Below are 17,681 nucleotides of genomic sequence, written 5' to 3' on the forward strand. Positions count from 1 at the left end.
ATATGATGGCTGTGTTCATTCATTATGAAACACCATTCTTCGATATCATAATGTCTGAGAATCTCCTCCAAAAAAGAAGTATTATGCAGCCACTTACTGACACTTGAAATGGTCAGCATTACTCTCTGTCTACTAGATTGAGTCTTGCAAGTGGGTCTGACACACCCAAGTGGATGTATTTTAACAGGGTAGTGCTCTTCAAAATTCACTCCAGTTGGGACTTAGGAGTCTTTGCAATATGAATCTAATTTTGAGTATTCAAACATACTTCTGAACTTTCATTCAATCCTGCATATTCTAAAGTAAATTTCCTACCCCACCCATTCACACTCTTACGTTCAATCGCTCATTTGACTTCTTGGCTTCTTGCAAGTCATGAACTGATCATTTTGACATCTTCATTTGGGGTTAACACTTATGGTCCGTTTGGATTGAGGGAGAATGAGGGGGAGTAGAGTAGAGTAAATTTAACACAACATTAACTTATTTTTAGTCAACTCTACTCTACTCTCCTTCACTCCCCCTCCTTCTCCCCTCCATCCAAACAGGTCATTAGTTTAAGAGAAATAAAATAATAAACTCAAAGTCAAACTTACCTCAAGAAATATCAGAACAAGTAAAAAAGATTAATTAAGAGATAACCTCTAGAACAAATTAACATCCATGTAATATTCTATTGTCATGTACATCGCACTGCAAATAGCAGCAGTTGCAACCTAAATTTTTCAGATCAGGACATCTATTCTATTTACAGGATTCTTTCTTGAGTATACTTACATTCTAGTTCCATTGAAGATATACACATGACGCATTTCATCTAACAAGTTCATAGCTAGTTTATGGACTCTTCCTGTTTCCTATTCCATAGACTTCAAATATAACAGACATCATAGTCACAAAAACCTAAACTTTTTCTTCTGTTTGGGGGAAAATTCTGACAAAGAGCTTCAGTCAAAGAGATTGCATCTTTTTCATTCTGAACTGTCCTCCAAACCTAGAAATTTGATGTATAAGAATTAGTATTGCTCCAACATTTGAGCAATGACATTGATAAAGGATCCCTTTATTCACCATGTGGACCCACATAATACCATATAGAGCATTCACAATTCTAAACTGCTTGCTTTCTAGGTGCATGACTCAGATCTTGGGGAAAATTCTCTGGCAAAGAGCTTCAGTTTTGGGGAAAATTCTGGCTAAGAGCTTCGGTCAAAGAGACTGCATCTTGTTCACTTTGATCTTTCTTCCAAACCTTGAAGTTCAATGGAGAATTAGTATCACTCCAACGTTTGAGCACTGACATCGAAAAGGGACCCCTTTTTTCACCATGTGGACCCACACAATACCATACAGAGCATCCAGTGTTCTCAATTGCTTGCTTTCTAGGTGCATGATTCAGAATTTGTTCATCATCATCACTTAACTCAATAAACTCAACTGCTGACATGTTTTGCTTTTTCTCATTTGTCTGTTCTTGACTGATTTTTGGAGAAATAACATCACAATGCCCCTCAAGAGCAAAAGTGCGTGATTTTTGTGGCAATTCTTCAAGAAGCAATGACTTTGAATGGTGCTGCTTTACTTCAGGAGTAAAAGTGAGAGATCCTTGTGGCAAAACTTCAGGAAGCAAAGCCCTGGAATGGTGCTGCTCTGTTTGAAGAATGTTGTTACCTTTAACATCAGGGGCAAATTTATGAAAATGTTCAGTTGATTTTTTGTAAAGAGATCCTTCAGACTGCTGCTTCTCTTCTGGGATAGGCACATGGAATTGGACTGCCTTTACTGGGGCGACAAAAGCTAAGCCATGGAAATGAACACACAATATAGAGGGTTAAACTTTCTACTTTATCAAAGAACATCTACAGACTGAATCAAAAGCTAAGTTGAAATTACAGAGCATTTCATTATCCAAATTGGGGCCAAATCAACAACTGAACTGTACAGTCTTTGCTGAAAACCCCCCACGGCTCCCATGAGCGAATCCCATGCGCTGGCAATAAAGTATTGCATGCATTGTCTGCAGTAAATGCAGGTCCCTTAAAAGAAAATAAAAAGGTTGCTTGATTGGTACCTCTAGTCCAATTTTAGACAAAGATCACGGAGGATATGAAGCCCTGATGGTAAACTATACCTCCAATTAGTATGGTTCATAATTTCTCAACAGTATTGTGTATGTTGTGTGTGTTAGTGGGCATAGACCAAAGCTATTTGCTTGTTTTCTGCTACACTATTCTCTCTACAGGGTGTTGGCATTGTAGAGTTTAGTAGAAAAGTGATTTAGAGTTCAACAACAGCTGATCTTGCAAAAAGAAGCTAAGACAATAACAAAGCTAGTCTACTTATTTGATAATTATTCTCATACTCAATACAAAGATGTTGAAAATTATAGACATACTAGCTAAGAATTTTATATTATGAGTATATCAAAGGTGAGATTAGCCATTTTTAGTGATGCACAATTAGATTGCAGAGAAACAGTAGAATTAAATTCACAAATGACTCTGGAAAAGACCAGACTTATGGAAGCTGATTCTTGGAAGACAGTTTCCTATAATTTTTTGTAACCATCAAGATACTCAAAATTTTGCAGAAGAATCATTGATTTAGTTTGACATATTAGATTTCAAAAAGGCAAAAAAATGAATGGAATCTTGAAGTATTGTCAGAATTTAGAAACCTTGATTCTGCATGTATACATGTCCAGCTCCCATTCAATTATTGGACACAAAAACTACTGAAATTTCAAACAAAGATCAATCTGCAAAATCCACAGTAATAGACACGAGTACACAACTCACACAGACAGATACATGTCTTTATTATGCATGCATATAATTCTTATCATAAAAGTCAAAACTCAGCAAACCTGCAGGATATTTTCCACCATTTGGGTAGCAAGAAGTTCCTTTGCCTTTTAAATCAGTGCAGGGGAGTTCAGAAGTCCCATGGGCTAATTCTGGCAAGCATCCTTGTTTATCTTTTCTAGAAGAGTCCTCAAAAGTGAGTTCAGCCTCTGCTACATCAGCAATTATTTCTGGAACCTCATGCAGCAACCGTGACTGTTCTGATGGTCTCTGAAGCAGCATCTTTCTATCCATGTATTCAGAAAGCTTATGTGCAGGTTAAGCATCACATTTTTTTTCATCAAGAAATATATAGTCCAAACTAATTCTGGACACTACAAATACAGAAATCAATTAAACTGGAAGAAATAATAAAGACACTAATGATTTATACTGAACATATAAAAATGCCAATCAACAGAAACTTCCAATTGATATGAGGTTTCAAATGGACTTGTCATCACATGAATAGAAGAAAGCTGTGAGCCTGTGACCCAGTAGAAGGTGTCTTTAATGTAAGAAGTATACACATCATTAGCTTTCTATTGATTTTATTTTTCGGCATTTAGAATTTAGAATTTTATGTTCCAACTCCAAAAATTGTTGATTCAACAATCCCCTCTTTCATGGGGCTGGGCTCCATCCCATGAGAGAGGGGCTGTTCAAGCAACAATGAGGAGAGTTGGAATAAAACCCCTTATAAACAAACATAACAATACATACGCACATGTTATAGGTAGTTATTATTTCAAATCAAGAATTGTTTTCACACTCCCATCTCTCATGGTGGTGAGTCCTATCCCATGAGAAGGGCAATGTTCAAGCAACAATCTGGAGTCGAAATAGCAACTCCCATATATATAATGGTAAAGTCTTTGACTACCAAACAAAAGTGCACAATATGATTCTTGAGAGCAGTCACTTAATGCATGAAAGAAAAAATGCTGAAATGTAAGACTGTATTCAAGCCACCAGTTCAGGATTCCACTTAAGTGGGACCAACATTGGGCAATTGCCTTTTACATGATCACCTCAACCTTAATCTCATGGTGTGTTTTAATAACACAAGAATCATATTTGAGAATCCATAGCTTCCCAGAATGGTCCATTAATACTGAATTTGAGTTACATATACTGCATAAAGAAAGGATATTCTCTTCTCCAGCCCTTTTCATTTGCCTGATCAATGCGTCTTTGCAATAAAATCAGCTCTCGCACAATCCACTATCATATAAAAATTCCAAGATAATATAAATCATAACAGCAAAATCAGGAGAAGAGCAGCTATCAAAATAAATAGAGAGGCACAACACACAATGGGGTGTTTGGGAATTTTAGATTGTGTTTGAACACACAAGGAGGTTGGCATAACCAAGATTAATATAGAGAAAATAGAGAGGCGACTGCTCATAAAACTTCCAAACTGAACCCTTATAAATAAATTCCAATAAAAAAAAAAAAAAGAACGTATTTAAAGCTGGAAAACAGTATGACTGTATTTGAGATGCTGCATGTAAGACAGTCAAATGACTTGATTTCAAGGAACTAGAGGTACATAGAATTAGCCATGCAACACCCCCCACAACCCACCCCCCTTCTTTCTTGGTGGTAGGGGTGCAAAGAAAGAATTAGGGAATGAATTAAAGAATATGAATCCTTAATACTCCACATTTATTTAACCATCCATAAACTTAAAAAAAAAATCACAGTTAACACTCTTCTTACTCAAAAAAATCTAAAATATATCTTGAACTCATTTCAAATTCAACTCTACAACTTTAGTGAATAGGTGAATGAGCACCAAGTTGCTCCAGAGAAATGATTATGAATATCATATATCATGTCCGCAAAATTATGATTTTTTTAGATCATTCATTATCATGCTTGAGTGTTTTTTTTTTTTTTTTTGGCTATCCAATATGAGAAATTCAGTTGTCAATCTGTCTCTAACAATAATCAGGGAGGCACCCCAGACCTGAAATGTCTTTCAAGTTATACTCCAAGATTGCAAGGAATAGGCCAAGGAGCCCCAAAGTAAACATAAAGAAGTTATAGTGAATCCTAATATTTGACACATCCGGAAAAGTTTTTATTTCTTTTCTTCTTCTATTATGGAATGTCATTTCTTCCTTTTCCACATGCATGCTTGTCAGCCCATATGTACTCTTGGAATTACACTATAAATGACATAATCTTCTAACTTGTTAAGTAGATAGAGAAAAATTAAAATAAAAACATGTGTATCAAAAAAGAGAACATATAGTCTCAATACATACATGCTTTATTATATCCTCATGCAGAGTTCTAGCCTTCTCCTCAAGCTCCACCTATAAAAGAAGGCAAACTATTTAAGGAGCTGGAATAGCAGTTTTTAATTCATTACTTGCAAGGTATTACATAAGCACCATAAGATTATTCACAACCAATACAGCAAAAGGTGAAAATCATATCATCCCAGATACATGATAAAAATGAAATATATCATCCCACAAGGTTAAAAACTTCAACATACACCAATATTAGGGAAAATATAAATGAAATATAAAATTAATTTTTTCTTTTCTATTGGATAAATTAAATTTATTAAAAGAAAGAAGAAAGAAGAACAACTTAAGTATATGAGGAGAATACAAAAGGTCCCCATAAAATTTACAATCTAAAGTCTGCTTTTCTTTTTTGGCTGCTAGTTTAGAATCCTCATAAGTAATAAATATATTCTTGGAGCAATGAACAGTAAACACGCATAATACACATAATTACACAATGCAAGCACAAAAAACAGTTTAAGCATGAAAAGACAGGCCACTAATTATACTTTTTTTTTGGGGGATAAGTGACAGGCCACTAATTATACTTTCTAGATCATGTAGCGAAGATGTAGCACAGCATAAGAGAAGGTTCCTCAATTCCTTATGAGCAAAATTGTTTTCATAATACGTGGACAATTATTTCCTAACTAGGTCTCCTTCCAAGAATTTTAATCATTCCTGTTTATATTACAAAGGTGCTTGTCTAGAATATTTTAAAGCCAGGCATTAGGGGATAGAGTTTTCAAGGAAAACCAAAACCGATGCAACTCTGAAATTAAAGAACAGAAAAATAAAAATAACCAAGGAATCGACACCTAGGCTTGCTTGGAATCGGTACCAAGCAAAAAAGCAAAGCCTAGGAATGTACACCTAGAGTCACCTCATAGTAACACCAAACTATTGAGGGAAAACTCCAACTTCTAATTTTATTACTTGAGAAAATTGTTTAAGTGCACCTCCGTAGGAGTACAATAGCGTGCTTATATAGATTACTATGATTTAACCCTAATTCTTTTTTTCTTTTTTATGAGAAGAACCCTATATCTAATTGACTTAGGACTTCCCAATTATATGAATTATAGATACATGCTTGACTCTAGGAAATAAAAAATATATATAACTTAATTAACTATTAAGAATCAAAATAAAATCTAATTGACCAATAAAATGCAAATGACTTCTAAAATTATATAAAAATAAATTTGTCTTCACCTTCCCGAATCACTCCCATCCAATTTGTTACTTTATTTCCACAATACAGTGGTCTGCTATTCAAGAATAATTATTACACAATTTAGCAGATATAGGCACCAATGGTGTCCATAAATAGTCGTGAAAATTCTTGAAAATGCTTATGAGGATTTTAATTATAATCTACTTAAGTTGAAAATTTGAGGTTCATGCATGTTCCATCCTTTCATTTCCAAATTACCTCAGGTTGAAAGCAGATTTTCTAAAAGACTCACTCCACAGCCAAAAGAGACAGAACTTTTTTTTTATTGTTTAAAAAGGGCAAGACCTTCAGAAAATAATGTCTACCATGTGGAAAAAATTCCAATTGTTTGTACCCTACCAATGACTAAGGCTCTAGATATATAAAATCAAGAGTCCTTTGCAAAGGACCGTTGTTAGTTGTAATTCGTTTCCACAAAGAAAGCAATGTGCTCTTACATATTGTTTCCCATTTTAAAGATAATCCAATATTGATTCTATTAGTATAGTTAAACCCTAGTGTATCTGGGTGCCGTCCCCTTGGCAACTTTTACATCAATTTTTGCACTTGTCAAAAAAGAAAAAAATCTATTAAAACACTTGATCAATTTCTTGAGATCTGATATATATTAGTACTAGTGACTTTGAAGTTTCCACAATGCCTTTTGAATATACAGTAAGTGACACTACTTACAACAGTAGGCTTTCTGAGCAGGCCATCTTTCACTCTTCGGAGCAGATCCTCACATTCTTCCTGAAAAAAGACAGCATCTGATCATTGGGATTTTCATTTAAAACCAGCACATATTTGGAACTAAACAATAATTTTCTGCTAGAAAGCGAGGGGTATGTCAATTGATGAGGAAAATATTGTAAATAGGAAAGGTTTCACTGATGAACTATGGCTAAAAACTCTACTCAACCAGAAAATTAAAAAGCATTTTTTCTTTGCAATTACAGATCAGTAGAAATCATATTTAAGAAAATATTTTACAACATCAACTCTGGATAAACCCAGTGCTCAACGTATAAACATGTCCTAAGATTTTCATTTTCTTTTTCCAGCACAGCTCATAACTAAACCATCATTTTTTCTGATAGGTAGCTCATAACTAAATCAACATAAATTAAACTAGTAGATATATAAATTTAATTATTATAATTGACTTAGGAAATTAATCATCCCATGTTTCTTTTGATTTTTATACTATTGTGCTTTTATATATTTATAAATAGGACAAAAATACTATAGAAACAGAAGAATAAAGACATTCAAAACACTAACACTGTTGTTACCTTGGAGAAGTCATCGTCAGAAAGCTTGCAAATGGATACATCTTTTGGACGATTGGAAACTTGTAGGAGTGTTTCACCATTTGTTGAAGCTCTCTTTATGCCTGTGATGATAAAAGTTACAACACAGAACAGAAGGTTTAGTCACCCAAGACAGGAACTGTATAGCATTCACTGGAAGAACATTCACCAAAAGACTGATCTAGTTTCATGTCCAGTGCAAGTGACAGTAAGGAGATATATATAATTAGATGAATCCTAGATCTTCTGAACTAATCTTCTCTATCTTCCCATAAGCTGTTTTATACAACATGGCCTCGACTTGGAATCAACTTCATTAAAAGAGAAATTTACATTTCCCACCAGGATGGTTTTTGAAATTAAAGTTCTTAATGGGGGGTAAATTATGGAGTTTCTTTTTACACTTAGTTTCCTCAGGTTATATAGTCTTTATTTGACACTTAGATTTTCATGTTATCAGAACCAATTCCTAAAACTACAAGCCACATCTTTAAGGCATTAAAACGCCACAAATTTGTGAAACCTAGAATCTAGTACTACTTTTATGTGTATGATCCACGTAGAGGTTTTTCGGTCCAAGCAGAAAATTCCGCACCATATTTGTAGCTAAGTTGTTTTAGTGATTAAAAGTATTAAATAAAAAATTGCTGTCATAATAAAGAATTAAGCTTTGCCATAATTTTTACTCAGAAACAACATTATGTTATTAAAGTAAATTCAGAAGTGACAAACGTAACAATAACTCTCTGGAACAGCTAAGACAGCAAAGATCCCAGTAGCTATTAGTTATTCATAACTGTAGCCATTGATAAGGAAATTACCTTTAACTTGCACAAGCTGATGAGTATTTTTTTGCAAGTAGTCATTTGGGTCTGACCTTATTCTCACAAAACTTCCCATTAATTTGCCTTCAAAAGTTTCAGGCTGCTTCAACAGCTCTTCCACTAAACTCCTCTTCAAATAGACAAGCTTGATGTTTTCAACAACTATGGATGCAAAACAGCTTCGCTGTACGACTGGAGTTACAATTGGAGTTGATTCCTTCAGAGATATTCCATCTGAGCTCAACTTTCTTTGCCTTTTAGAGGGGAACAAAACACCCTCATCCCTTTCTTCTGAACTACACCCAAACTCATATTCCTCCCATTGCTCAAGGTTCACTGCAAAGTGAGTTTTCAGGAGGTTATGTATACTATTTTTAATCACCGACTTTCTTCCTAAGAGAGATTGTAGCCTCTCATCACAAAGAACTCTCTTCTTTTTTTTTGGGTCAAAAAGCTTGTTCTCTCTACAATAATCAGTAATGATAGTCGTAACATCATTTTGTGATAATTCTTTGGTGGAGTCTTTACTGATGGAAGAAAGAAATTCTATGAGAGGTCTTGAGCCCCATCCAATGAACTCCTTTTTCTTTGATTTCGCCTTCTTTTTCATCGCACTTTTATCTCCCTTGGATCTCTTCCTTTTTCCCACAGCCTTGTTTTCTACAATATCATCCAGGTCCTCATAATCAGATACTATAAGGTGACTTTCTTCGTCAAATTGATCATCGTCTTCATCTTCTTCCCCTTCACAAGTTTCATTTGAATCATAGCCAGCCATGTAGTTCTTATTCTTCTTCAGTAATTTATCTGCGGAATGGACATGCTTTGAAGTCAACCCTTCCTTTTCTTTGATTATCTCCCAATATTCCTTGAAGAGGCCCTCATATGTATCTCTATCTTTGAAGTCTATCTTGCCCTGTATCATAACCAGATAGCTAGTGGGAAAAAAAGTAACAAGGCCCAAATTTATTTGGCCAAACCAATAAGACACTTATTGAAAGAAGAAAAAGAATCCTGAAGAAGCTGAAACAAAAGTAGGAAAACTGATTATTTGAATCCAGTGATGAAAATAAGGTTCAGGTTATTTGCAAAATATAATTATGCCTTTTTTTCACCTGAGACTTAACCTTCATAATCTAAAGATCAGCATTAAATTCTCATCTTTTCATTTCACTTGCAAGCCACTTATCCTTGTAATGAACTGTGGCAAGCTATAGGCTGAAGAGCTATTTTCTTTTGTTATTAAATCACTAGTTCTGTGAATGATTGGGAGAACTTCCTTAAAAAAATTATTTTGAAAAATTCTGAATGTAACAAAAATGGAAACAATCAAACAAAGGAGATAAGATAGCATTATGTCAAGACAGCCATTCTCTCTCTCTCTCTCTCTCTCTCTCTCTCTGCATTTTTCTTTGTCTAAGACTCTATGTTGCTCCTCTCTTGTATACTTATGGACTAAAAAAGCGGATTCTTGGTGGCTTTCTGTTGAATTAAAAAAAAAAAAAAAGGAAAAACAATATAAGAAGATAGTTGAAGAAGCAACAAATCCTGAATACAAGAAAGAACAAACTAGAGATGTCTTATATGGTACCGGCATGTCTAATGTGGTTAATTAGCAAGAACGTAAAAAATGAACTTTTGAAGATATTGAGAGAACCTTATATCTGGTGAAGTTCTGCTAGTAGGGACTTTGTTTGAGTGGTCTTGTATTTGGGGTTTTACACAATGTATTTCTATTTTTGATTTCTTACAATCTGTTAACATTTCTTATTGATTTGTTAGTAATTGTTTCAAGTACAGTGTGCTCATCATTGTGAACACGGAGTACATTTTTATTTAGTAAAACTTCTATTACCTATCAAAAAAAAAAAAAAAAAAAAAAAAATCAAATTAGAGATGTATTTCTAGAGACAACCATACCCCATCAAAGTCGACATCGATGTTTTCTTCTATAAGTTGTGCAAGAATCAAGCAGTGATTGCAAAATCCTTTCTTCCCTCTAACACATGCGAACTCAGCATCACAGATGCAGTGTCCACAAACAGCATTTGGGCAACAAAAGCACTGAAATTTTGAGTTTTTCTGGCAAATGAAGCAAGAATGCCAACCTGAAATATAAAACTCTATACTTTTTATAAGCAGGTACAACTACAATGATGCAAGCATAAAATAGAGGGGATATTTAGAAAGTAAAGTAATTTGCTGATGAAGCGGAGCTGAAGGATGATCTATCTTCCGTAACTGCACAAATTGAGGACGAAAAAAACATTGGCATAATATGATGGAACATATTTTCTCTATCAATTGCAAAGTTGGGTATACATTTTTCATTTTTTGAGGTAAAAGATCATACTAATATTACTTAATTCAATATCCAATAGGCAAAAATCTGGTCCAGATTTAAATGGTGCTATTTCCCTAAACCATTAAGATAATGCGGCAGGTGTGACATCCAGGATAATCAAAATGGGGAAAAGGTTGTGGCACGTATATCATATGTATCATACATAAAAAAGGGATGCATTGTCAGGCTCCATGTATTTCACATATAACTAATCTGCATGATGCCTGAACAGTAGAATTCATTCAAAATGACAGAATATTACACAGAAGTATCATCATAGATAAAATTTAGTAGCTAACCGCAAGTCCAGCGATCTACAGTCTTCACAAAAGAATCATCTCTTCCCACACAATGAGGATGATACGCTTTAAGACAATCCCTGAAAGAAATGAATATGCTATAAAAATAAAATAAATAAATAAATAAATAAACTGAAACTGTCTTCTGATCCCACACCAAAAAGTATATTTTATATGAAAGTTCTTAGGAGAAAGAGACATAATAATTTCCATTTATATTTGAAAGTTCTTAAGAGAGAGATGTATCAGTATCCAATTATATAGGATATATAGGAATTTATGCATCTGACCAGCATCACTAATCACCTAGCCCCGTTAGAAACATAGCATGCTTGTGCTAGCAAAGACCAAGTTTGTAGCTGGGAACTGGTAGCCAGAAATCAAATATGCACTATGACAAGTTTCTTAAATCTGAAAACTAAAAGTAGATATACAATTCCTTTGATCAAACATGTAAGATATTAGCAAAATCATAAATTTGAACAGACTTTCAAATCATCCAGTGCCATTAGTAATATATCATAGTAATACTTGTGTGCCTAAATGCCAAGCTTGTTTCTAAATACTGTTTACCACAAAGCAAATGTATCAAATTACAAGTTTCTTAATTCTGAAACCAATACTACACCTACAATATCTTTGATGACTTAACCTAGCATTTAAGTTTTATTTTAGACATATGGATCAGATTGTAGAGGTGGAAAACCAGCAGCAGTAAACACTTAGCAGAAGTCATTAAGCTGCAGCAACCCACCATCAGAAAGGGTTGGTAATCAGGTAATGACAAGTTAATTTATCCAAATTTTGGGCAGATTATTTAAACATCATTCTAAAACCACAAAAACAAAAGTGACCATATAAAAATAAAAGGAACACAATATTTCATCCAAATTTACTGTTCATTCAATCCAGACACCACACCCCTGCTTTATATCAAAGTTATTATAATAATAATTCCAAAGCCAATGAGCTACCCTCCACCACAAGTGCCTTACATTCCTCACTCAATCATCTACATGGCACGTGCAACACAATCCAACAAACAAACAAACATGTTTAATACTGATTTGGACACCCCATTATTTTATTTTATCCAAGTCTCTCTTCCATAGTATTGTAAATGACAAAACTGCCCTTATTACTAGAGATTGAGAGGACCAACTTTGAATTTTCTTAAATAAATAATTGGCATGCCCAAATGAAAAAAGTCGTGGGTTTTTTTGAGAGCTCACTTGTACTCACAGACCATGAGCAACCCTCCATCTTTGCAGATGAAGCAGTAATCTTCTGCAATCTCTTCCTTCTTTCTCCTATTCTTCCTTGCCATAATCTTTGAACCAAACACTATCTAAATTCCAAAATTAATCCCAGCGCAACCCAAATCCTTGAAACTCAAAAGCTGAGAAACCCTGTCAAATGAACAAGAAATATCAGATATACATACACCATCTCTCACTCTCTCTCTCCCCACTACGATCAAGTTAAACTAAACTCATGCTAAATTATCAGAGTCCCAATTGCAAAAAAGAAGCAAAGAATGTAACAATAAATTTGCAAATCTAAGGGAAAAGAGAATTAATCATAAAAAAGTAATGTTGAATGAAAACCTTAAAATATATGTATAACACAATAATATAAAACAAAACAAAAGATATATTAAACCAAATACTAGAATAGCATTCTGGGCAATATATGAAATTCTTTATTATACATTAAAAAACGAACTTGTGAGGGAATGACCTTATAAAATCAGAAAAGTAATTTAAGATGCTCCTTCTCTGAAAGTTACTCTCTCCAAAAAATAAAAGGACGCTTTTTTTGTCTCTCTAAAACTTGGTCATCACAGAAATGGCCCTTTTTTTTTTTTGGGTAATTCTATGAAGACCCATCTGAGAAAAATGACCAAAAACATAGAATAAAGCACAGACCTTTACCTTTCAAAGTTGCAAACCAAACAGCTATAAATGTAGCAATGAAGCTTGGGTAGAAGACCCTTGTGAAATGAAAAGCTAAAAAGATGGTGTTTGAGACTTGAGCCAGTGAGAAAACACGACAATGTTGGGTGGCAACCGTGGCATTGGGATTGTATTTATAGTGGGTTTTCAGCGTTTATGTCAGAGGATTTGCGTCAAGTGTCAGACGTTAATATCATTATATTCAGGTTCTGGATTATTAAAAAAAAAAAAAAAAAAAATCTCATGTTCTGAAAAATCTGCATTTTCTTTTTTGGTTTTGTTTTTACATAGTAAATTAGTAATGGTAATACTCTATTACCAAAAAATAGGCAAAATAAATTTTGACTTTTCCAATATAAATCTCAAGGTAAAAAATATAATGTTGATAAATTAAGATTTAAGTAGGTGATTTTTTCTTTCCTAAATGGAACTTAGACTATTTAACGTCGTTTAAGATGGCATCTTAGACAGGCACTTAGACTATTTAACGTCGTCTGAGATGGGTTCCTTTGTAACAAATGGCATGTAACGCCATTTTTATTATGGGTCCATAACCATATAAGAAAAATAACCGTTACACAATATAATAAACCTGATTTGAAGAAATTGAGGCTCTTGTGGTGAAACTTGCAAGCGAGATTGGACTTTGGGATTGTGAATTTGTAAGAGGCTCATCTTATCAATAACGTCGTTTAAGATGGCATCTTAGACAGGCACTTAGACTATTTAACGTCGTCTGAGATGGGTTCCTTTGTAACAAATGGCATGTAACGCCATTTTTATTATGGGTCCATAACCATATAAGAAAAATAACCGTTACACAATATAATAAACCTGATTTGAAGAAATTGAGGCTCTTGTGGTGAAACTTGCAAGCGAGATTGGACTTTGGGATTGTGAATTTGTAAGAGGCTCATCTTATCATCTATGATCATAGATAACCACAATGGATTGCACAAAAAACTATGGGATGGTATTGGTTTTAGTCATGTAAGATTAGCAGAAAATTCAATAGCTCATGCATTGACAAAGCTTGCAAAGGAAATAGAGGGTGAATCAATTTTGAATGGAATTGGTTCCTACACACCTTGTAAACTTGCTTAAGTATATTCGTAATAAACAACTTATATCTTCATCTAAAAAAGAAATTTTACTTTCAAAATCAACCTTTTATTGAATTATCAATGTTAGGTGTTAGGGGTGCAAAAGAATTTTACAATCTTTTTGTCGCAACTAATTAAGTGGCAAATTATAATTAATACAATATCGGTTTTGCACAGTTCACTACTAACACTATTTTAATTATAATTGAATTATATAACATACTAATTAAGTGGGAAAAAAAAACCTTAAGTGAACAAAAAAGTAAAAATTGTCCCATAAATTATTTTATTTTATTTATTTCTAAGTCATTTTTTTAAAAATAAAATAAAATAACATGAACACTTAGGTCTCATTTGGGATGAGGGAATAGAATGGAATGGAAAGAAATTAAAAGAATAATTTTAGAATATTCTTCAACTCTTATTTGAAAGTTTTAATGGAGGGAATAGAAAGTTCATTCCCTTATTTGGGAGTTTAAGTAGGAAGGAATGGAATGGGTAGGAGGGAACACACATTCTTCTTTATTCCCTTAAAATCTCAAATTTTCATTCCCCTCGAAATTAAGAGGAATGAGAGGGAATGAAATTAAATTTAATGATTTTTTTTACTGAAACTCCCAAAATACCCCTATATATTCAACATTTTATTTTAAAATAGGGGTCTAATATTAATATTGTCATAAAATAATTCTATTCTATTCCTTCCATGTTACTCCTAAATAAGATTATTTACATTCCATTCATTTTCATTCCTTTATTTTAAAACATCCAATCAAGGTTACTTAATTCCATTCTTTTCCATTCATTTCCCTTACTTAAATACATTCTATTCCATTCCATTCTTTTCCATTTTTTTTTTTTATGATTATTACATTCCATTCTATTTCATTCTCTTATGAACTCTCAAACAAAGCCTAAGAGATATAATGAGCACAATATATGTCTCAATTAAAAGAAGAGATAAAAATTAATTAAAATTTAAAGTAGGTAATTTTTCTTTTTCAAATAGACTATTAAGTGTCGTCCATGGGAGCATCTTACGTAACAAATTGCATGTAACGCCATTTTCATTGTGGGGTCCATAACCATATAAGAGGACTAATAGTTACGCGATATAATACATCTATCTTGAAGAAGTCGAGGCTCTAGCAATAATGCATGCGATTCAATTGCTGTAACAAGCAGAAACCATGGGATGGTATTTGTTTAGCCTTGCAAAAGATGAGAAGGAAATCAATGGCTCATTCATTGGCAACGCTTGCAAAAAGAGGCAGAGGGTGAATCATTTATTTATTTATTTTCAATAGAAGAGGAGGGTGAATCTATGTGCATGGAATCAGTTTTAGCACATCTTCTAAACTTGCTCTGGTGTTTTCGTAATAAACAACATCTACCTCATCTAAAAAAAAAAAAAAAAATTTAAAAATTGTTTACAAAGTAAACATTTTGTTACAATTTTTTAAGTGGTAAGTTGTGATTAATGCAACATCATTTTCACATAGTTCACTATTAATACTATTTTAATTATATAAAAATCATAAAATCCTAACTTAAGATAAAAGCCTGAAAATTTTCTCCTAAACTAATTAATTTTTTATTATTATTTTAATTTGGTTCAATGCAAAGTCCAAATTTTCAAATAACTCACTTTGAAACAAAACTAAAGAATAAATCGAATATTTTTTTAGTTATTTATTGAATAATGTTAGGGATACAAAAGAATTTTACAATTTTTTTGTCACAATTTAAGTGGCAAATTGTGATTAATGTAACATCATTTCTGCATGTTTTACTATTAACACTATTTAAATTATATACAAATCATAAAAAAAAAAATTTAAGTGAGCAAAAAAGTAAAAAATTTCTCCTAATTTTTTTTAGTGGTTTCTAAGTCCTTTTATAATAAATCACCTAAAAACTAAAAAAATAATTTGTATCATACAAATAGTTAGAGATACAATGAGTACAATATATGTCTCATTAAAAAAAGTTGATCACGATAAATCAAGATTTTGATGATTACATTTTCACTCAATATATACTATTTTCACTTTTTAACTTTGAAAATTGAGTATAATATTGACAAGTATGATAGAAATAAATGAGATGATACATTATGTTACATTTGGTAAAAAGAACTTTGTAAATTGTTTTTTTAAAAGCAAGACATGGTAAAATAACTTTTTAAAAATTTCATGTTTTGGAAATTTTGCAATCTTTTAATGTAAAACAAGAGAAAAAAGATTTTTTTTTAAATTTTTTTTAATTTTAATTTTTTTTATAAAAGGTAAAAAAAAAAGAGATAAACATTAATTAAAATTTAAAGTAGGTAAATTTTCTTTTCCAAATAGACTATTAAGTGTCATCTAAGATGACATCTTATCTAACAAATTGCATGTAACGCCATTCTCATTGTGGAGTCCATAACCATATAAGTGGAGTAACTGTTAGTCAATTACACAATATAATAATTCGATTTTGAAGAAATTGATGCTCTAACAATAATGCATGCATTACAATTGGCGCGATAAGCAGAAACTATGAGATGGTATTGTTTTAGCCATGTAAAAGATGAGACGGAAATCAATGGCTCATGCATTCACAAATCTTGCATAGGACATAGAGGGTGAATCTATGTGCATGGAATTAGTTTCAACACTTCTTGTAAACTTGCTCTAGTGTATTTGTAATAAACAACATTTAACTCATCTAGTTATTTATTGAATAATGTTAGGGATAAAAAGAATTTTACGAATTTTTGTCATAATTTAAGTGAAAAATTGTGATTAATGTAATATTATTTCTGCATGTTTCACTATTGACACTATTTTAATTATACACAAAATATAACATGCTAACTTAATAAATAAAAAACCTTAAGTGAACAAAAAAGTAAAAAAATTTCCCCTAAACTTTTTTTATTGGTTTCTAAATCCTTTCTTTAATAAATCACTTAAAAAACTAAAAACAAAATAAATTGTATCATACGAATAATTAGAGATATAATGAGTACAATATATGTCTCATTAAAAAAAGTTGATCATGATAAATCAAGATTTTGATGATTATATTTTCGCTCATCTTAAACTATTTTCACTTTTTAACTTTGAAAATTGAGTATAATTTTGACAAGTATGATAGAAATAAATGAGATGATACATTATGTTTCATTTGGTAAAAATAATTTTGTAAATTTTTTTAAGCAAGACATGTTAAAAAAATAACTTTATAAAGATTTCGTGTTTTGGAAATTTTGCAATTTTTTAGTATAAAACTAGAAAACAAGAAGAAGATTTTTTACAGGTAAAAAAAGAGATAAACATTGATTAAAATTTAAGGTAAGTAATTTTTCTTTTCCAAATAGACTATTAAATGTCGTTTGAGGTGGCATTTTGCGTAACAAATTGTATGTAACGTCATTCTCATTGTGGGTCCATGATCATACAGATAAACAGAAAGCCACAAACCATGAGATGGT

At 32.4% G+C, this 17,681-nt stretch overlaps 1 protein-coding gene across 1 annotated transcript; it reads right to left on the bottom strand.

Moving 5' to 3' along the window:
- Positions 1-605: 605 nt before the first annotated feature.
- On the bottom strand, positions 606-13,252 carry LOC111992463 (uncharacterized protein At5g08430). Its single transcript, XM_065767331.1, has 11 exons — positions 13,080-13,252; positions 12,378-12,554; positions 11,146-11,225; positions 10,423-10,610; positions 8,500-9,418; positions 7,661-7,761; positions 7,059-7,118; positions 5,120-5,170; positions 3,997-4,067; positions 2,867-3,111; positions 606-1,797 (listed from the first exon to the last, which is right to left on the bottom strand). The coding sequence occupies exons 2-11, from the start codon at positions 12,470-12,472 to the stop codon at positions 1,175-1,177; spliced, it is 2,433 nt and encodes an 810-aa protein (XP_065623403.1). The 5' UTR covers positions 12,473-12,554; positions 13,080-13,252; the 3' UTR covers positions 606-1,174.
- Between the last annotated feature and the right edge of the window lie 4,429 nt (positions 13,253-17,681).

The sequence above is a fragment of the Quercus suber genome, unplaced genomic scaffold (assembly GCF_002906115.3).
Source record: "Quercus suber isolate HL8 unplaced genomic scaffold, Cork oak 2.0 scaffold_793, whole genome shotgun sequence".
Lineage (NCBI taxonomy): Eukaryota > Viridiplantae > Streptophyta > Magnoliopsida > Fagales > Fagaceae > Quercus > Quercus suber.

Excerpts from the sequence above, each read along its gene's own strand:
- LOC111992463 (XM_065767331.1), bottom strand. The coding sequence starts at position 12,472 with ATGGCAAGGAAGAATAGGAGAAAGAAGGAAGAGATTGCAGAAGATTAC. Across the intron at positions 9,419-10,422 it reads TCGATGTCGACTTTGATGGG|GGCAAGATAGACTTCAAAGA; the intron begins GTATGGTTGTCT and ends GTTATGATACAG. Across the intron at positions 5,171-7,058 it reads TGCTCAGAAAGCCTACTGTT|GTGGAGCTTGAGGAGAAGGC; the intron begins GTAAGTAGTGTC and ends CTTCTTTTATAG.